The 21,796-nt window shown below is 43.8% G+C and overlaps 1 protein-coding gene across 1 annotated transcript in view; it reads left to right on the top strand.

The window, feature by feature from the left end:
* XKR6 (XK related 6) overlaps window positions 1-9,682 on the top strand; it is a 186,549-nt gene extending 176,867 nt beyond the window's left edge. Inside the window, exon 3 of the mRNA XM_063153174.1 lies at window positions 1,898-9,682. Coding sequence (XP_063009244.1) covers window positions 1,898-2,862 — 965 coding nt within the window. The 3' untranslated portion in view covers window positions 2,863-9,682. The remainder of the gene's footprint in view (window positions 1-1,897) is intronic.
* Window positions 9,683-21,796: the final 12,114 nt, after the last annotated feature.

Here is a 21,796-nt window from a genome sequence, read left to right on the forward strand (position 1 = left end):
GGCTTCCCTCCAACTCCAACCATTCTGTGAATCTGTGGCTGGAATCCCCAAGTCCTGTGTGCAACTGTTTCTTAGTGAGGACTTAGAACTTGCAGGAAGTAGTGATTTTCTTAAAGCTGGTGGCTCAAAGCTTCCTTCTTGGATAAGGCCACTGCTCTCACAGCTTTGCTGTTTGCTGATTTTTAAAGTTCAGTCTGAAATTCAAATGTCGATTTGAGCCCAAAGACAAGGGATTCAGAGGGAAACCTGAGAGCTGATGAAAAAGTGTAGTTTTGGTGGACTTTGCAGGCTGTGAGAATTCCAGTGAGGGCAGAGTTGGAGTCTGCCATTCTTCCTGGCCTTCTTCTCCACCATCTCTCCTCCAGACACAGATAGATTGGAAGGAGGGAAATCTAACCCTGCCACACTGTGGGGTGGGCTCCTCAAAACCAAGATAAATTCTACAGAGTGAGGTCTGAGGAGTCAGTGGACCTTATTTGCATTCCCATGGAAGCAAGGCCCCTGTGAGCAGAAAAAAAAGGAAACAGGAGATGAAGAAATTGAGGTTTTTCAGGCATTTTACCTTTTTAACTCTGAGCAGCTGCAGCAAGATGTTCCTTTGATTTTCTTAGAGAAGTAAAAGCCAAATAGGATCTGGATCTACCACCCATTCACACATCAGAAATGGAGGGGCATTTCTCACTGTTCTGCTGGGAACCATTAACAGTTTTTCCCTTGGACTTTAAAAGTGATGTTCCCAGATAAATCTTTGGCTAAGGCCCAATCCAACCACAGCTACCAAATTTCTGAGCTTCCCAAATATGGATTTTCGTTCATCATCTGTTTCCACACCTGCAGAACAGTTGTCCAGTGAGCAGCAGTGTGGGCAAAGGAATAAGATGCCAGCAGCTCTGTCTTTTCCCAGGAATCTCTCAATTAATTTTTTAATGTGATGCTTTGCTTCATGAGTTATTCAACCTACCCTTGTGATAATCAATGGAATTGTATTCCTAAAAGCCTCTCAAGTGTGGTGGGGCCACTGTTTTATCTTCTGGAGGAAATAAATTGTGTAAGTGTTGGGGTGGAGAATAAGACCAGGTCCCTTTGGAATATCATGGGGTGTTCTGCCCCATGTCAGGGTGCAGCTGGATGTGTTGGGAGCTGAAGGTGACCCCAGTGCAGGCTGTGCCCTCCCTGACATGACTGTCACTTGGATTTGTGCTCCAGGCAAGAGGCGAGACTGGAGAAGAGCTACCTCCAGTAGAGGTCTTGGGTCCATCCCAGAAACAAGGCAGGGATTTGCTGGAGAGATCAGATCCTTTGTTTTGGGACTCTTTCAAGGGTATTGATGAGTCTTGATGCTCCCTGGATTTATCTACATGGGACAAAAACCTTGTTTTTCTGAAAGGCAAATGCAAATGGGGATCCCTGAGTAAGGCAGATCAATGGGAATGTTGCCTAAATAAAAGTATTTTAGAATAAAAAAGAACCCAAGCAGTTGCAGGGAATACAGGTGTCCTGCTCTTGCCGTGGTGCATTCCAAGAGAGATTCTGCTCTCCAAGAAAGTAACTTTCACTCTTGGGCTTCAGCATTTAGATGGGATCTGGATTTCAAACTCTCAAGTGTGGATCCAGTCAGGATGAGCACAGAGGCTGTTCCCTACTGGAACTACCAGGGTGGGATGGCAATCCAGTGGCTCAGGAAGATAAGGACAAGGAGTCATAGAACTCCTGGATACCATTTCCAATTCCCGCACTGATATCTCTGTATTTCTCTCCTCCAGACTGTAAGGACAACCTGACGTGAGTTGAACCTTCAGGCTCCAGAGCCTGCCCCAGATGCAATAATTTAGTGAGCAGATGATGTTTTCCACCAAAGCTCCTGTCTAACTCAGTGGATCTGTGTGTCTTCCGGCAGGTGTGTCCTCTGTGGCCTCCCTGATGTCCCTGGCTTGGGTGCTAGCCTCCTATCACAAGCTTCTTCGGGACTCTAGGGACGACAAGAAGAGTATGAGCTACAGAGGGGCCCTCATCCATCTCTTCTGGCGCCTCTTCACCATCTCATCCCGAGTTATTTCTTTTGCTCTCTTTGCTTCCATCTTCCAGCTCTACTTCGGGATCTTTGTAGTGGTCCATTGGTGTGCCATGGCTTTCTGGATCATCCATGGTGGGACAGATTTCTGCATGTCTAAGTGGGAGGAGATCCTCTTCAACATGGTGGTAGGGATTGTGTACATTTTCTGCTGGTTTAATGTCAAGGAAGGGCGGACTCGATACCGAATGTTTGCGTATTACACGGTGGTCCTGACGGAGAACGCTGCCTTGACGCTCCTTTGGTATTTTTACAGAGATCCTGACACCACTGACTCCTATGCCGTGCCAGCACTGTGTTGTGTCTTTCTTAGCTTTGCTGCTGGGATAGCTTTGATGCTGTTATATTATGGTGTGCTGCATCCCATGGGGCCAAGAGCTAAGATCTTTGCCAGCTCCTGTTGCGCCGAGCTGCTCTGGGGCATTCCTTTGCCCCCCGATGTTGAGCCCATGGCGCCCCAAACCCCTGGGTACCGGGGGGCCCAGGCTACGCCCACCAGAGCGGTCACGGAGCAACAGGAGGAACTCACAGCTGACACTTGCTTGCCCGTTTTCCAGGTGAGAGCAATGGTACCATCTACTCCATCTGGGCGACCCTACCCCCCCGAGGGGCCTCTCATTAAGATTGACATCCCAAGAAAAAGATATCCTGCCTGGGATGCTCATTTTGTAGACAGGAGGTTAAGAAGAACTATCAACATCCTCCAATATGTCACCCCCACAGCTGTAGGTATTAGGTATAGAGATGGACCTCTCTTATATGAGTTGCTACAATATGAATCTTCACTTTAAAGCTCCTTAAAGCAAAAGTAAAAGAGGGGACCTTATTTTTGTTTACGGTAAACACAGATCATGAAACAAACACAAACCTTCAGATAAGCTTTCTTTCTGGTTGCTGTATGTATAAAAAAAAAAGATATTCTCTATGTTTTGTAAGTAAAAACAAAAAGAAAAACTTTTCTTTTGTTTTTTACACACAAGAAACAGTATTTCAACTTCCACACCTAGGATTCACAGGTGGAGAAGGAGGCATCTCCACATCAGTTTTATACCGTACACCAAGTGTAGAACATTATTTATGGGATTGGTGCTGATTGAAAAATAAAAAAAAAAAAAAACAAACAAACAAACCTACAACTGCCTTATGCCCTTAGGTGCTGAGTTTCATTAAGTACTGTCACCTTTCTCATGCAAAACTCTTTGATGATTATATGCCAGGAAAAAAACAAAAGAAAAACCAACCATCCAACTGAAATGCAAACCTTTAAATTAAAAAAGAAAAAAAAATTAACAACAACAAAAAGAGAGAAATGTATTAAAAAAAAAAAAAGTCCTGTTGCTCATATTGGATTTAGCAGAAAAAAATCCTCCAAATGTCTAAAGATAAGAAAGAAAAGATAAGAAAGCAAAGCCAAGACAACCCCAGTGGAGTTTGATTTTTCCAACAGCTGAAAGACAAAATCAGGTCTGTAAGATAATTTGTCAAGGAATTTATAACACCATTGGGCCAAGCCTTGACCGAGTCGTGTTATAAAGGCAACCCCACCCTGGGACCGTTTTCCTCGTGGAAATGGACCCTGTACAAAGGTGGGATTCTACCAGATCAGAGTGAAAATACCCCAACAACTGCTCGTGCTTAAGCCCCACTGTCTCCAGTGGAGCAAATACCAAGAGTCTGAGCCCAGAATAAGGCCTGACTCCTTGATTTCTGGAAAATGTGAAAATTATCAAAATTATAAACCAAAAAAACATGATCTGAAAGTACATTTCCACATATCTAATAATTATTTCAGTAATAATAAAACTCAGCATGGTAGCAAAAAGCGAGTCAATTTAAAGGCACAATACTTGATCAGTGACTGGCAAAATAATTTGACCTACTGTATCATTTTAAGGCTGTGAAAGGCATACATGTATTATTTGTAATCTCGTGTAAGACCTGTCATGTCTCATTCAGTGCGAGCCTTAAAGTGATTGTAAAGCATCCTTTGTTCCATTTTGGGGATTTTTGGGTTTTGATTTTCTGTTTTGTTTCTGTTTTGTTTTTAAGGAAAACAAAACATGAAAAGTCGGGATTAAAAAAAACACAAAAAAACACAAAAAACAAACAACAACAAAACAACCAACAAAACTTCTTCAAACGGTAATAACCTGTAAAACTGACTCACGTCTCGAGATGAATTTGGTGCTTTGTTATTTCTGTTGATGTTGTTGTTGTGATTTAGCTGAGAAAAATTCTTCGACTCGGTTACGTGTGGGGAACTGCTGATAAAAACTGTCTCGTGTCACCCTCTACTGTAAGTACATGGCGAGAAACAACAACCAGAGGAAACCCAAGAGCGTAGCGAGAGCGCCGTGGTTTAGCTTAGCCTTCCACCGCCAGGAGATGCTGCCACCTCCGATGCTGGCAAAGCTGTGGGGTTGTCTTGACATTTCCAAATAACCCGCTCGGTGTCTGAACATTCTCATCTCTCTCGGATTCTGTTTCTGTGCTGGAACATCTTGGGTTTTTTGGGTTTTTTTTGAGTTAAATCACCGGGTTTGCGTCTATCCAACACCCTTTTCCGTTTCGAGAGTATTGCTCCTTTAAAAGAATATTCCCGTTTCAGGGCATCTTTTCAATCCCACCATCCCTCTACTTGGGAGGGGAAAAACAACAACAACAAAATGAGATATTTTTAAGTGAATGCTGTAGTATTTTCTGTGTGTAATTGCAATTTTTTATTCCAGAAATACTGTAACTGTCTAGGGTGCAAAACTCCCATGCTGACCTATTCTGAAGAGAAGATCAGCATGGAGGGATATTTTTTAATTATGATTATTATTTTTTTTTAATTTCAGGAATCAGTTGGTTTTTTTAATTATGATAGTATTTAAAGAAACTAGTACCAATTTTATATAACAGTTTAAAGAAGCTGAATGCTTTCTTCGCCTGAATATACCTGAAGAGAAACATTTTTTTCAATCAGTGATCCTTTGCAGTGTTCTGAGAAAACGTTGGGGTTTCTTCAGTTGTTTAATTTTGTTTTGTAAAGGAAACTTTCAACTGGTGTCTGTCCCCTTCAAGGAGGGCAGGACTCCTTCACGCCAAACTATAGACACATGGCAAAGTTTATACAAAGCCAAATTGTCAGTGGTACTGTAATTCCCAGTCAAACTCCATTTCAGGCAGATGTTTCTGGGCTCTGATTACAACCAATGTGATGGTCACATTTTCATGCAAAGGGAGGGATTTGGTCTTGTCATCCCCTGTCTAACTCCCCAGTCTCTTGTTTGCTGTGCACATAAAGACCTATATGTATATATATATATACATGAACTGATATATATTTGTGAAAAGCTTTCATTTCCCTTCTCCATTGTCTGTGCCCCACAGCCAGTTCCTTCTCAAGTGTTCTACTAACATTTCACCCTGTTTCTCCCCTCAATGTGCAGTCTCCATAAAAAGAGGTAATTTGTGAAGTGAACTCCCTGTCTCCACCTGCTGAGTCCTTAAAACACAGAGGTGCCCATTCTCCAGCTACAGGCGTGCATTTCTCCTTCCAGAACTTTCTTTTGACTTGCCTTTAATGTTAGTGTAGACTTACCTTGATCTAATTCCCCATGTAAAGGCTCCCCTTGGTCCTTGCATGAAGAGCTCTCTTCCTCACATCTGCATTTCCATGGCAAAAGCATGAGAAAGGAATGGATGGCAAACAGCCCTGTTGTTCCTCGGGGACCATTTTTCCAGGAGGTGGCATTCTTGTTTTCTAAAGCACCCTAAGAAGGTTCTGCTCCGCAAACTCATCAACCTTGAGGTCTGGAAATGTGGTGCTGATCACTGACCCCATTGAACAGCCAGACCCTTCCCACCAGGACAGTGACAACGAGCCAAGGCACAGTCACCAGGTGCCAGGAGGAGGAGACCCTTTAGTGTTGCCTCTCAAGAGCAACTCCAGCCTGCCTTCCCTCAGGAACGGGATCTTATTCCACAACACCACACCAACAGCCGTCGCCTCCACCCCACGCCAGGAGTGGAGGGGCAAAACACTCTGGAAGTGTCCTTACTTCTCAATGCAGTGCTAACTTCTCACAACCAAACCAGCTTAACCAAGGGCTTGACACGTCCCTGTTCCAAAGTCCTCCTCCTTCATGGCTCGTAGTGTGGATAACAACAAAGGCAGGTGCCTCCACTGCGAGTTGAGACTGTTTCACTACTTGCATAAACTTTCTGCCTCTGCTTCTCCTTTCTTTGAATGATATCCATCAGCATCTTCATTTAGCTAAGGATTTCCAGGGAGAGCCTGTGTCCTCCCTGAAGAACTATTTCTTTTTCCAGGACTTCATTACAGCCTTAACATAATGCACGTGCTCTGCCACTACTCCCAACATGTTCCTGCTGGACAGTTTGGGGTGGTGACCATTTCCTTTTGGGATTACCTGTGATCTTGTTGCCAAACAGCGCCTTTTGCCAAGCCAAAAGCTCAGGGTAGAAAACTACCCCAGCCCTTTATTGGTACTAATCCCAGTGCTAAGAGTCTCGTCCTCTCCTCCTGTTTTATCTTTTTGCCCTTTGATTTTTTGGTGTGCACTTTTGGAGGATGGTCAGCAACTTCTTTTGGTTTCACTTTGATTTTAACTCCTCAGCTTTTCCCTGGTACCTTTTTTATACCATATTCCACCTTCTGGCCAGAAGATACTGCGTGAGGAGCTTTTCAAACTGCCATGGAGAGGGTTGAGCCTGCATCTATTCACAAGACCGGTGGGCAAGTTCTCTGGCACATTTGTGGTGCTGGATTCACCCTGGGATCATCTAAACCAGCCAACTGTGCCATGCCAGGGCAATGCCAAGGCACGAGGGCTCCACCATCTCGACTGTTATTGCTCAAACCTCCCCTGGCATGGTTTTGATCCACTCCAAGGAGTCCTGGGCTCAGGCACAGCTTGCCCAGGCTTTGGCACTGGCCAGAGACCGTCCCCAGTCAGCAGTTTGGATGCAGCTGCTCTGTATTAGGGGTGGAAGATTTTCGGCATCAGGATGGGGCCAGCACTACTCAGTTGACTTCGTGGCCAGAATGGATCCTGGAAGTGCTTAATTTCCTGACAAAGACGTAACTCCATGCCACAGACCAGGATGCAGAAGGTGGTGGAGAATGTCAGCTCTGATCTGGCATTTTTCTGTTTTCTGCCTGATTCAATGGACAAGTTATTTTTCAGTTCACTTTGTTCCTTTTGCTGAGGTTGTTTTGCAAACTGCATCACTTTTATGGTTCGGATGTCAACCCATCCATCCCTCCATCCATGTCAGATGGATGGCATGTTTACTGTGATAGTGTTACACATCCATAGGCAGCTAATTCAGAGACAGGAATCATTCAGACCAGAGCAAATCAACAGTGGAAACACAGAAATTACAAGGTCCCTGCCCATGCCCTTGTCATGCTTTGCCACCCACACGAGGCATTTTTCATCTGCAGCTAATCCAACCTGAATTGTAGAAGAGAAGCCAATGGTGAATATTTACCAGTCCAAAGTGCAAGTGAGACACCCATTTCAAGTGTAAATATATATATTTTCAGTGGAGCTACTTCTCTGCTTCACCCTGTCCTTTTGTGCATCTGCCAAAAGTCAGCAGTCATTTGCATGTATTTTTATTTCAAGCTGACTGGATGAAATGGCAAAATTAATTCCAAGCTTTAGTGAATTGTCTGCTAAAACCTGGCTCACGTGAGGACCATCACTATTGACTTTCAGAGTGCAATCACTCCGTGCTCTATAGATATATTTTTGTACACACAAGATTCACTTCACAATTTATCCCACCCCTGGCCCTGCATGTCACACCTGTCACCTGCACACCTGCAGCATGACTAAACCTCCCGAAGAAAATGTGGTCTGAGGTTAGTCCAGCATGATTTCATTGAAGCTCAGAGGTGCTTTGAAAAGGAAAACTTACTACTGTGCATTTGCAAAACCTTTTAGTGCCTGCTTGCTGGGCAGCTTGGGCAGGAGACAATTTGGAAGCTGACGGAGTCGGTGGAAATTTGTGGAGACAGGCTTTCCTAGGATTTTTCCTTCTTTTACTGGGTTTGCTTTTCTCTGGGTTCTGCTCAGATCAAATGTGGTCCTGCAAAAGAAAACCCACCAGAAAACAAAAAATCCGAATAACCATGACAAATTAAGATCTATGCCAATCCCCACAGAAGCTGAGGTGGCTGATGTAGGATGGTAGGGATGATGTGAACTCCGTTGTGTACCCTTTGCTTGCTGGAGCTTGCATGCTGTTCTTTCGGCAGTTGTCTCAAGCCCTGGGGGCTTTGGGAATGGTGCTTTCCCAGGGTTATGATTGCTGGTTTTATTTTTCCTTGGAGCTCAGGTGTATTCTGGTGCAGAGGATCTCAGCCTGGTTTGAACAAGGAGATTTGAGGCTATCCCAAATAGACGTGGGCAAACCTTTCACTGTGTGCAGAACGCATTTCCAGACCTTTGGGTACCGCTAGAGATTGTTGCAATCCACTTAATTCTCCATGAGCACGTTCAGAATCGCTTCATTGTTCTGTTGTGTTTGAACTTGGGAATAATGGTGTGATGACTCCTGTCGAGGTGTGATGTGAAGAAAGGGAGGAGCTTTCCTGCTGTGCTGGGTATTGCCTGTGTTCAACCCTTGTTCCTTACTTGAAGCTCAGACAGTGGGATAATGAGAAAAATGGGAAAATGAGATGACAGATCGCTGCATATGTTCCATTGGCTCTTCGCTGATGAGGAGGGAGGCAACTGGTGACTATTAAAATAAATCTGCATAAACCATCTGGACCTCAATGTATATTCAGACATGCACAGAACCCAATTGGAAAGTGATGTTGTTGATAAAACAATGTGGATACCTTTTCCAGTCCTATATTAAAAACCAAACCAAAACCAAGCCCTGCAAACTGAAAAAAAAAAAGAATATTTGAGAGAAGAAACCTTCCTGTGCCCTCCCCATTCCTTTGGGACACATGCAGCAAGGCAACTGTTTGAAAGCCAGGCACTTTGTAATCCGCGGAGTTAATTGGATTTGTGCAATGCTGTGTTTGTCAGATGGTCTCTTACAGAGAGCGTAGAAAGTGGCCACGGTCTAAAAGTCATTGCAGATTTTTGGGTGACAGTACTCCTGGGTTTCGACCCCAGCTCTGCCACGAAGTTGCTGTGTAACCTTGGGCAAGTGATTTAACCTTTCTGTGCCTACAGTTTACCCATCTGTACATGGGTATAATAATATTTACCTACCTCACAGGGGTGTTGTGAGGCTTAAGTTAACGCGTGTGAGAGGTGCTGGAAGCGCGCCGTGAAAATTTCATTCTTGCTGGGTTTGTGCTGTTGTGGGGGATGAGCAGTGAAGGGGTGGGTTACAACATGCAGAAGGAAAACCTGCTGGTGCATGCCTTGAGAAAGTGATTTGAAGTCTTTTCTCTCCCCAAAAGCAAGGAACGGAGAAAATTGTTGTGCGCCAACTGAACAGCCTTGCTTTCCTGGTCAAATGTAACAGCACTATTTGCAATATTATTTTCTTACACAACAGGTGACCTTTCCCTTTTCCTTGCTGTTTCTGAAAACTTGAAACTAAAGATGACAAAAGTATTTCTGAACCGAACAGATTACTGACGAATACTTGAATTTCTTTAAAAGTTGCTCTCATCAGCCACGGTTAAATGTGCACTAATCTTTCAGTCATCAGCTTCCATCTGAATACAGTGAAAAATTTGCTCACGCTGTTTTGGAATAGCCTGGACCTTATTTGGGAGGCTGGTATTGCTGAGGACTCTTGTAGGCATGGGAAAACTAGTGTCTCAACTGATAAACGAGTGAAAAAATATCTTTTTTTTCTTTCTGTTTTTGCCTTTTGAGTTTCTTGACTGCCTAAGACAGCACAATAATTGCAGTTTACTTGGTTGTACAGTAGCTTTGTTGGTTTTTTTTTGGTTTTTGAACTGTTTCCTTACGCAAAGGGCGAAGGTGGGATGTGAAAGGATAAAATAGACCCAACGCTGCTCCCGTGCAACTCTTCCTGAAGTCCCTGCTTTCCTGGAGAAAAAACCTGTGCCACACCTAGAGAGACCAGACCAGGCTGCCTTCACCGTCCTCCTGCAGGCAAAACTGCCCCTGCCACCTGTGGGAGTTTTGGCTGTTGGTTCCGTGTCCATCGAGGTGGATTCATCCCTGGTTGAGCCCCAAGCCACGTGGGTGAAAGCCAGGATAACTTTCTTTAGAACAAGGGAAGGGATCCAGTTCATTGCTCCAAATGTCACCACTGGTCAGATGATTCAGAAGGGAAAAACGTGTGATAGAAAGTCTGGGGTGCAGGAATTTTTTTGTCTTTTTATTGTCTAAGTGTCCTGACCATTGTATGATGTCTCTTGTGGGAATGCAATGCCAGGCAGGATTCTCTGCTCCCTTTTGGAGAAGCTTTGTGAAGTCTGCTCACGCACTCCTTACTCAGGCAAAACTTCTGGGTTTTGTTGTTGGGTCTCCTTTTCTGTCCTGAGTAAGGACTGTGGAGTCTGGTCTGTTTGGGATCACTGGGAGGTGTTTCAGTGGCCATTGTCTTCTCTAGCCCAAGACTTGCCTTGCATGAAGCAAGAAAGAAGCTCTGGCTTGGTCTGCCACGTACCTTCCCTGTCCCTTCCCTGTATCCACCATGAGGAGGGAGTTCAAAATCTTCTGGCTACAGGGGCCAGGCTCTTCCACCTGAATTTCCAGGCAGCTGCACATCTTCTTGTTGGGGCAGAGCAAATTTAGAAGCCCCACTCCTGCAGATGGGCTGTCGCTCATCCGCATTGGCTTTGGGTCTGCTTCTTCCCCATCCTTCTCCCCAGCTGTTTCTTTGCCCTGTTTTAAGCACTCAGCTTGGTGCATCTGGGTTCTTTTTACTTCTTCTGTTCAAAAAAAAATTAAAAAAAAAAAAAGATTGATGTTGGGAAAAAAAAACAGCAATGTAACTCCTTCGGTGCTATGCTAACTGCTTTGTTTGACCCAACCAAATGCTGGCCAACAAACTGATATTCCCTCTTTGTCCTAAAAAGCACCACACATCTGTGTCTTGAACAGGGATGGACTGAGAGGGCTGAGAGAGGGCAAGTGTGGTTTTGAAAGCAATTAAAGTCTCATGTGTATCTGGTAGAGCAAAAAGATGTAGGTGCAGACTGCTTTCAAAGCTCATTGTCGCCCACCTCGTGGAATTAAATAGGATATAGCCTATAAGGTGTTGAGGGCATTATAATATATATATATATATTAAAAAAAAAAGACAAGAAGTTCACATTATTGATAAATCACCCTTTAATTCTCCTGAAATTGTTCTGTTTAACAGGGAAACCACCTGGCTGTACTTGCACCCTGTTGTTTTGGTATGACCCACTTTGGCAGTGAGAGTAAAACAGCAGGAAGAGAGAGAATTCTTCCTACTATATATTAAGCCTGAAGTGAAGAGGGTACCTATGAATTTTCAGGATTAAAGGGATTAATCAACATGTATGTCTGAGTCTATATCCCCAGTCCCATGGAAATATAGGTGAGCATACATGCCATGTTACTGCAGCAGTATATATGTTTTAATATATATGAACACATTGTGAATTCCAAAGGGCTTTTTCGAGATGAGGAAGGTCATTCCTGGTGAGAGGTGCTAGCAATTTGGGATTTGCAAGCAGGGTTGAAATAAACATTCCTTGTAGTTTTTTTTTTTTTTCTTGTTTTTTAATTAAAAGACCATCAGAAGCTTAAGGTCCTGAGGAAATGCTGTCCCACCTATCTTCCACTTGTTAAGAAATTTGGAAATCAAATTTGACAAAACATGAGGGCCAAACACAGCATCAGGATAAATCAATAGAGCACTGATGGCCAGGTGCCTCCTTACACTATCTATGCTAAAAACACTAACTTCTACTGGTATGGGGAGCCCAAACAGGGCCCTATTGGTCTTTTCCTTCAACTGTGACAATAGATTTCATGCTTCAGCTTGTAGGGTTTGTCAAAACCCAGGCAAAACTTGGTCAAAAGCAGGAGTATCTTTCCAAGAGGAGCCATCTGAGTGTAGACTATCCCTGATCTCTGTGGGGGCTTTGTAGTCCTTGGCATTACCTGAGGAAGAGATGGTTTCTCCTGTCACCAGTATCAGCACAGCAATGACAACAGCCCTGTCAACACACGCAGCAAACAGGGCCCTCCTTTGCAAGGAGTAAACCCTTCCAAATCTGATTTCAAGCCCTTAAAATTCAAATGCCAAATGCCACTCAAAGGCAATGATTATTGTTTTGCCTCCAGATGTCATTCCCATTCATCAGTCACAAGGACAAGCAGCTCATATTTTCCTTTCTAGCTGTATTTACCAATAAAACTTGCTGCCAGTGCCAGAACCTCCTCCCCTCAGCCCCAGCTGAACGCCACCTGCACGCCGCCCCCGCCTTCCCTCTCCTTCTTCCACTCTAAAACCAAACACTGTTCCTTCCTAACTAGGGAAAATCCAGGACAAATGCCAGCTGATTACACCTGCAATCTGTTCTCTTGAGGGGTTGGTTTCAGTTTCTGAGGGCATGCAAGTACACACACACGCAGGAATTTCAGCAGCTTAAAGAAGAAACCTCTTGACTTCAACCAGGTGATTCTTGGGGTTGCACCATGCAGGGCCAGGAGTTGGACTTCCACGATCCTTGTGGGTCCTTTCCAGCTCTGATTCTATGTGCAGATACTGTGGGAGAAACTACAAAGTGCTCCCCTCAAATTATTTCAATTTCAAACCATACCCCTATAAACTGGGGTTTTTTTTCAATGATTATTGAAGTCTCAGTATCAGCCAACAAATTCATGATGGATAAGTAGTAGGGAAAGTGGACTGGTTTGCACTTATCCATATACTTCCCAGAACTAGTCGAGCAATTAAACAAGCCTTAAATTGGATGTAATTGCAGTCATTTGGAGGAAAGCTGTGATGTGTGATTTCTGAAGGAGGGTTTAAATAGGTATCACAGCCAAATCCCTTTGTCTCCCATCTTTTCTTTGTAGGGAGAGTGAGAGGGAAGAGATCTTACCTTGAATATCACAATTTTCCATTAGCTACAAAATATGTCCCTTCCCAAAATGGATCTAAATCTTGAGGGGGTTTCCACGGAAAATATTTTCCTATCAGAAAAAAATGGTTCTGGCTACTGTTTCTGCTCTGCAGAGTTTTACCATTCCAGCCTTTTGTCCCAACAAGGAATGGGAATTCATTTTAAAAGTGTTTTATTTACTCAGGGAAGGATTATTTCACATCTTGTTTTCGTGACTCCTGTCACTGGGCCAAGTTTGGACCATTCCACTAAATCTGATGTGGCCACTCATTATGGAAGGAGTATGAGATAACAGGTGGGGTGACATTCTTGCTTGGTTTTCTGTGTGTTCCTTCTTCCAGACTAATAGGAACAAGGAATCTCTTTGGGAATCTGACAGCATATTCCATGGTGGAGCTGTTCCCCTAAAACCAGGATTATCACAGGAAGGCCCTATATTCTGGAGGCTTTGAATGACTTTCTGATTGCAAGGAAATGCCCTCCCTGTGGTGTGAATATTTTTTGATTTATTTTGAAAATCACGGTGCCTGAAGATCCATGTTCTCTCTCCATCTCTGCCATGGGCTGTTGGTTGGGAAAGCAAAGAGGATTTTAGGATTGTGTCTGCTGGCAGGTGTAAGATGTTCCCTGGTGCCCTTGGCCTGTTTTCCAGGGCATGTGATATGGGAATGGTCAGTCTGATGCCACCTTCCATCCCTGGATCTCTCCCATGTTTACCCCAGGTGTTGCAATGTGCATTTAAAGATCTTTGTCAATCTTACTTCTTGCAAAGCTCTTCTGATTGAAAAGAATCCTAAAAGTCTACAGAAACCTTTCAAATTAGCTGTCATCCTAGGAGAGTTTTTGATTAGTGAATTTTGATAGTACTGGAAAGTTGGCACAGCCACAGAGAGTAGCACAATTTAAATACTTCCATTGCAGAAGTGCCACTTTTCCCATAAACATTGAAATTCAACTAATCACTACTGGAACCCATTAACACTCAAAACCTGGAAAACACTCTTGCACTTGATTCCTCAAATAAATCTTATTCAAAGAGAACAAATTCCACAATCACTACAAAGTGGTAAAAATAAGTTGTTAGGGTTACAGGATTAACCTGGGGGTTTGGGGGGTTTTTTGCTCCATGTTTCATCTGTAAACTGGAAGGGATAAAGGTTCCCTCACAAGGGTGATGAGAGGATTATTTAGACAATGTTGGTAATGTGCTTCCAGACCTTAACATCAAAAGTGTTGTGGGACCATGGTGGCGGTCAGCAGAGCAGGACAAATCCATCATATCACCTTCCTTTTGTCCCCATTTGGCTCAGCAGACACAAACAGGCAGATTGTTCTGAAACATCTCAATAAGATTTTGGGAAGCATTTTTCTCCATCCTCTGAAATTCCCCTCTTTCCCATGGAAAGCATCCAAGGAAGTCAAACGAGAAACCAAGGATTTAGCACAGTCCTGTTGGGCCATGGGGGTGTTGACAGCAGAGGTGGAGAGAGCACATGGGTCCTCAAGTGGATTCCCAAGAGTTCATGCCACAGGCATCCCTGTGTCTTATTCTCCCACCCTAAATCCTGCCTGGCTGAAAAAATTCCAAAGAATTCTCACTCCAGACCCTCTCAATCAGGTGCATCAGTCAGGAATAATGGCCTAAGCTTTCCTAGTAAAAAGTACATTTTTTGTTAGCTAAGATTGAAACTTGGTCATGCCCATGCCTTGAATTTGCCTTATAAACCAAACTCAGCCCATTCTGAACCCAGGTCCTTCATCTGAAGTTGTCCTTCCAGTGCCATTCTGACCCAGCGTGGCTTGCAGGTGAAGATGCCCATCCATCCAAGTTAGGATCAAGGATTTTCAGTTCATCTGGGAGAGGCTGGCTTCTTCCTAGGTCATTTCTGCTCCTGAGCCAGCCTTCCTGGGATTCTAGAAAGACTGGGATCCAAATCAGATGCCCAAAATTCGACCTGAATGAACAAGGAACACCACATCACGTCCTGCCGCAGGCAACTCCACTAGTCCCCTGCAGTGGTCTCCCAACACTATTCTTGGCTTCTTCCAGCAAGCCACACACACGGTGCTTGGTTCACATGGGGTTGCCACCCACCCTTGCTCTGAGCTGGCCAGAAGTGGCCGGGGACAGTTCTGGGGACAGTCCTGCCCCTCCTCTCTGTCCAGCGAGAGAATTTCCGCCAAGCTCGTTGGTGCTGTCCTTGCCTCGGCGCGATGCCGCTGACTGCAGGGGCAGGCTGCTTGTCAGCAGCTGTCGGGAGAGCTCGGGATTTTCAGATGGGATGGGCTGACAGGTGTCAACACGATGCAAAACCTGTGCTCTTAACTTGGCATCGAGTGCCTGCGAGTCTCTTCTTTTTCTTTTTCGATCACCAAGCAATGACCTTATGCACAGGGAGCCCCTTGGGGATGGGCAGTGTCTGCAGCAACTTCTCGTTTTGCAGGAGGGCTCTGAGGATGTGCTCTGGTTTATTCCCAGCTCTTCCTCTGTTTTCTACATCTTGCAGGGCAAAGTGCTTGAGCATGAGTTTATGAGCAGAAGAAATAGAGCAAGGGCCAACACAAAAGTTTAGCACAGCGGAAATGTTGATTGAGTAAGGAGGGAATGAGAAGCACGGGCTAAGACCTCAGAAAACCAGACAGGTGCAGGTTTCATCTCTGCCTCAGCCTGGCAGGACTTCTGCCAACTTCTTCCCATCAAAATTGTTGCCTGTGTCCAGGACAATTTATTCTCTGTGCTCCTGGCGTGTGATGGATTGAGATATTCAGGACAAGGCTACGCAGAGGGATGAGATCTGACTCACTGAGCGCCTTCAACTTCCCCTGGTTTAGTGGGAGCTGAAGGCATCCAGCCCATCCCAGGAGGCAGCCCATGGCAGGCTGAGCCCTCTTTGTGTTAGATTATTCCCTGAGTGCTCAAAGTTCCATCCTGCTTTTCTTCCATCAGTGAAGATATGTTGAACATGGCACAAAGAGGTTGTCTGAATCTAGGAAAGCTGATAAAAAGTGTCCAAAGTGCTACATAAGAGCTCGCAAAATCAACGGGCCCCTTAAAAGACCAAACTGTGGTCTCAATTTCACCATCAGCCACCCTGTGTAAGGCCCAGTATTTTTTTCTGGGAAATCCCTGTTTTTTCTATCATCAGTGAGGCCAGAATTCAGCCTGGCCCCACCTGCCCTCATGAACTCCACCAAGCTCTTTGTTTTTGTTGATGAGGGCTATGTTAGGGTAGCAACATTTCAACTCTCAAAGCCTCGTGGTGCCTTTCCTTGTGGTGCTCACCCTTCACAGGACTTCAGTCAAGGCAACCACTTGCATCCAGCAGCAACGCCAGTACTTTTCCTCTGTATTAGGTGCCAGTGCAGTAACAGACTTTAATGTATACTTATATAAATAAAAATAGATAGATAGCTAGATAGATAGATTGCTATAGTTATAATTATATATATATAATTGAGGTTCTGATGCCGCTGTCAGGGGAATGGACCATTCCTCTGAAGGATTAACACTGATCGAGTGAAACCAACAAACGTCCTGTAAAACATTACAACCTTGGCAAGGAGCTTCTCTTTCCCATGGTTTCTTTATTTTTCCAGCTTCCTTCTCCCCTTCCAACTCCCAGAAACGCTCTCAGTGAAAGACGCTGTTTCACATCATAAAAATTTACAAAAATTTCTTCAAATCTCCCCTGTGGATGCTGCCAGGCCATATCTTCCTCCTCACATGGGATGGGGAGGTCTCCCCTTGCCATGGAAGGAGGACGATGGGGTCAGTGGGGCAGCATCCCAGGGGAGCATCCCAGGGCAGCATCCTCTGCGCCTTGTGGCAAGCAGTGTTATTGCCCCCACCCCGAGCAAAACCATCTGCTGTCAAGCCTCTCCATCTCAGCTGCCCCAGCAACTTGGTGCGGTTTTTTCCCTCTTTGGATGCTCGGTTTTTTGTGCTGCTCAGAGCAAACTGCTGCCCCAGCCCTCGCTGGCAGGCAGGAGGGAAGCTGGCTAAGGCTTTGCTCACATGAGCAGTTCTGCCTGACTTCAGGCGGGAGAGTTTTTTTTGTCAAAGGACTGCTGGTTTGGGTCAATCATCCCCTTATTGTTACCTTTGAAGTATTGCTGAAACTAAAGAGAGATGATAAAACAGATGTGGAGTGAAGGTATTTTTTTTCCTAAAGGGAACAACACCAATAATACTGTAAAAGGTGCTAGAATCAAACCTCATTTTATATACTTTGGTTCTTAGAGATTAAAAAAAAATAAACCACACAGTATTCTTCCTGTGCAGCCTTACTGTAGATTGTTATAACCAACTCATTATCCAAAAGACAAAAAAAAAAAGTGAAAAGGTTTAAAAAGGACAAAAATGAAGTCATTCTGTGTAAAGTGTAACAAATATGACTTTCCTATATAAATGTAAATGATCAGACATTTATTAAAATGCACTTGAGACAGGCAGCAAGCATGAAAAGCTTTTGAAGTATCTTTTTTAATGCACAACACCTGTCTTTTTTCGTTTGGCTGGTGCAAGAGGGAATGTGCCAAGTTGCTTTTATTTCCTTTTCATTCCATTTGTGATTTTTTGGAAAAGGACAGAGGGTTGAAAGAGGGTGGGAGGTTTAGCTGGGACAGAAACCTGGAATATTCATCTCAATTCATTTTGTTTTGTTTTGTTTCATTGTTAGTTTACGATGTTGGTGGCAGTGTTTGGCCTCACACCTCATCTCTCAAATGCTTTTGAAAGCTTTGCTGCCTGCCCCAGGTCCTGAGCATAACTCTTACCTCAAGAAAACTTAAAAAAAAAAAAAAAGAGTCAATTGTTTTTTCCCATCTCTGGAAAATTAATGTAAACAAATGACAACAACAAAGAGAAAAAAATTTAAAAAGCAAACAACCAGCAGTGGTGAAGGAATGAAAATGAAAAGAGAAAGAAGTCAAAGCAGAGGTTTGGTGATCAAACCGAGCCATTTTGGTGCTTTTCCCCTTTTTGTGTTGCTAATGATCACAATTACATGAGATGGGCTTAGACAAGTCTGTGGTCTTAGGATGTAGCAAAAAATGTATTTAAAAAGAATACAAATTTGCATGGAACAAACTCTGATGGAACCTTTAAAGAATGGCTGTTTCAGTGTCAGACGTTTAATGTTAGCATGTGTGTGTGCTGTAAATACCTTTTCATGTGTGACATGTACAGTTGACTGAGGAAAAAAAAAAGTATGGAACCGAACAAAAAAGAATAATAATCAAATGCTATTTTATCAGATGATGCACTTTTTCACCTTGATGAGAAGCCACTGTTCACAACTATGCAATCTTCCAGTTTCTCTCTCTATCTCCTCTCTCCAACCTCAAATTTCCCAACTATTTTCCATAACCTAAACCGTTTTTTCTTTTGTACAAAGAAACACAAAAAGTTCCAAACTCTGGTTCAAGGTGAGAGTGCTACTGTGACTTTTCTCAAACAATAAGAGCTAACAAACAGACAAACAAAAGGGGTTTGGTTTTGTTTTTAAGAAAAAGGACGTTCGGACATGACCCTCTTTATGTTCTCTAAGTGAATCAATGTTTTCTACATGTGCCAGGCTTCTGTTGACTGTTTTTTGGATTTGGTTTCCTTTCTTAATTCATTTCTCTCTCTTGGGTTTTAGAAATTTTCCTCTTTGTTTGGTTCCTTTTGTTTTTTGTTTGTTTTGGTTTTTCTTTTTAATTCTGGTTTTGTATTGTAGGTATTGGGGATGTGAAGATAAAGGTGAAATTTGGCTTAACTCCAAGTGTTTTAGTACGTGTGTGCTATATGTACATAGTTTTCTACATAGAAAATTTTACGCGCTTTTTAACGCACTTTACGACTTGTATGTACAAAGTTGTCTATATAGAAAATGTAGTGAGTGTCCCCCTCAAGGAAGAGCCTTTTGATTCCATGACTTAAGAGGAGTTCAGGTGTTTGAGTATCTCACGTGCGTGTGCGTGTGTGTGTGTGTATTATATACTATATTATATATTATAGAAATATATAATAGCCTATGTCCACATGAGGGTGTGTATAATATAGACACACATCCAAACCCAGGATCATACCCATCTACACCATCCAAACAGAAGTTTTGTCGTTCTTTCAGCTGTAATAAATAGCCTGGCTCTACTGGGTAAAATTCCTCCTGTCCTTAGGTGAAAGGCAGAAAATCGACCCGTTATCCACAGTGAACATTCCTGGGGAGGGGAATTCAGTGATTCAGTCTTGATAACCTTTCTTCCCCCACCCCGGTTCACCACGGAGAGAGCGTTGGTGAGGAAACAGGGTCGTCCAGTGATGAGCTCAGGAAACCATGCGGCCCCAGAGGCGGCTGCCCTGTCCCCTCACGCCCACCACCGGCTCCCCTGCGGCTTCGAGCGCGTAGCTCCCACCTCTCTGTGCCTGTCACACGGGGGTTGCCACTGCTGACCAAGCCTTTAAGCACTTTGCACTCCTGGTCCTCCCTGGCATGCCCCGCGGGGTCCCTCTCCGTGCCAGTGGGAGGCGATTTGGGCCAGTTTATGGTGAGTTCTTCACCAACCTGCCCCTTGTCCTCCAGCTCTCTTCTGTTCTCAAAGCTCACTGCTGCTTCCATCATCAACTTATTTTTATCTTCTGGCTGTGCTTCTTCCTTCCACTCAAGGCCTCCTCGTCCTTGGGAGTCGTGGCCCACCATGGTGACACTCTTCAAATCTCTTAATTGGATTCTCCTCAGCCACAGTTTGGCTGAGGGCAAAATCCTGGATTGCTGCTGTCAACTCCCATATCCCATATCCTGCATATCCTGCACCCAGATCCCATGGTCTGGATCCTCATGGTTGCCTTCCAACTTATTCTGTGGTTCAATGATTCTGTGACCTTGAATTTCTTGGGGTGGGACAGATAAAATCCCATTTCTGACTCATTGGACACCTAACTTAGTGAAGTTCTTCCACGTGACCAAAGAACAGGTGTAGGTACAGAAAGGGCCCTTTCTTAAGTGGGGAGGATGGAAGGAATGGATTTGTGGCATCTCTTCCATGTATCACTGGAAGCACAAGTGTCCTCATCATTCTGTGGTATCAAAAGTGCTTCTTCAATCCAATCTTCTTGCATTTGGTTCCTCACCAAGAACTTGGTGTGAGTCTTCCTGCTCAAGTTACAGACACATTTACCTGAAAACAACCGTAGTGGAAAAGCTGGATGCCAGCATCTGCAGTCTGTGTTAATGATTATTAATGATTAATTTCATGATTAATCAGTATTTTTCAAAGAGAGTACTTCCCCCCCCTCCCCAGCTCACTTTAAGTTAGAATTTCCATTCCTGAAAATGCAGTGCTGAGAGGCCAAGTGGAGTCATCCTCTGCCCCAGTTTCTTCTAAAATTTTAAGGAAAAAATTAGAGTACTTTCCTAATGGCTAAATTCAGTGAGCAGAGGAACCTGGAAGTTAAGTTTGACCCAATCTGTAATCCAGCAGCTAAAATATTTTAAGTTCGTACTTAAGAACACTCCAGTTCTTAAAGGAAGTAACTTGCAAAAAGCTGCTTGTTCCATGACTCACCAAGAAAATCTGTTAGGGAAAAGAAATGCTTGGAATGGAAGATGCTTGGCAATACTTTTTTCCTTTTTGTGTTACCCAGCCTCTTGAAAGCAAAGCAAGGCACCCTTTAGAGTATCAATAAAAGCACACCCATGTTTCAATTCCAAATAGCTTTTTTGGTAACATGAAAATTCAAATCCAAATCCAAATCTTCAACAGTGTCTTTGGGAAAGAACAGGAGAAATTCACTTTGTGGACAAGTATAAAGCCACTTCAGGCTTCCAGAGCTTAAGACTCGGGTGCATTTTTTGACAGATTCCCTCAGGATAAGGAGGTTTGTCCAAAGTTCCTTGGCTGTATGTGAAAGGGATCCAATCCTCTAATTTAGCCAGAAGATCTGGGTATCCCATGAATTATCAAGATCCATTCTCTCAAGGGTGACTGCCAGGTAGGAATTCATCCCAGTTGATTTCAGATCTGTCATGTAGCCTTTATTTGGTTATGTTTAGGTGAGCTGAATCCCATCCAAACTGGACAGGATTTACCATGCTTCCAAGACACTCTCCACCACGGCTTCTCATGAGAATTTTGTACTCTGCTAATGAGCATTCAAAATTATCTCCTTCAACACAGCTCTGGAGTCAGGAATTTGGCTCTGCAGCCCCTGCCAAAGTGGCACATCCACATTCCCCTGACAGGACTAAAGGTATGGGGGAATTAAATAAATGGGGGAATTTGATTTTCTTAAGTGCTGCACACTTTCTGTGACTGTCTTCTGGTCGCTGTAGGGGTTCCCAAAAAAATCTCTTAGAAATGAATGCACAAGCAATAACCTTCTGTGTGTTTTCCTAAAGATAAGGTCATTCTCTGACAGTGACTTGTTCAATTCACACAGAGAGCTGGTAGCAGTCACACTGGCTTCTCCTCCTGCTCATTTGCAATTTGTTCTGGTCAATTCTCCTAATTTTCTTTAATCTAGCCATGACATTGTAAATGATAGAAGAATCAAGCTTGCATTGCCGCTATTTGCAGGAGAGCTGGGGAATCGTGCTTCTTCCAGGGTGTTACTTCCTCCTTTTGCAAGAAGATTAGGAGATGTTTGAGCAGCAGCAAAGGGGCTTCCTATTCCAGAA

Source organism: Melospiza melodia, chromosome 3 (genome assembly GCF_035770615.1).
Source record: "Melospiza melodia melodia isolate bMelMel2 chromosome 3, bMelMel2.pri, whole genome shotgun sequence".
Classification (NCBI taxonomy): domain Eukaryota; kingdom Metazoa; phylum Chordata; class Aves; order Passeriformes; family Passerellidae; genus Melospiza; species Melospiza melodia.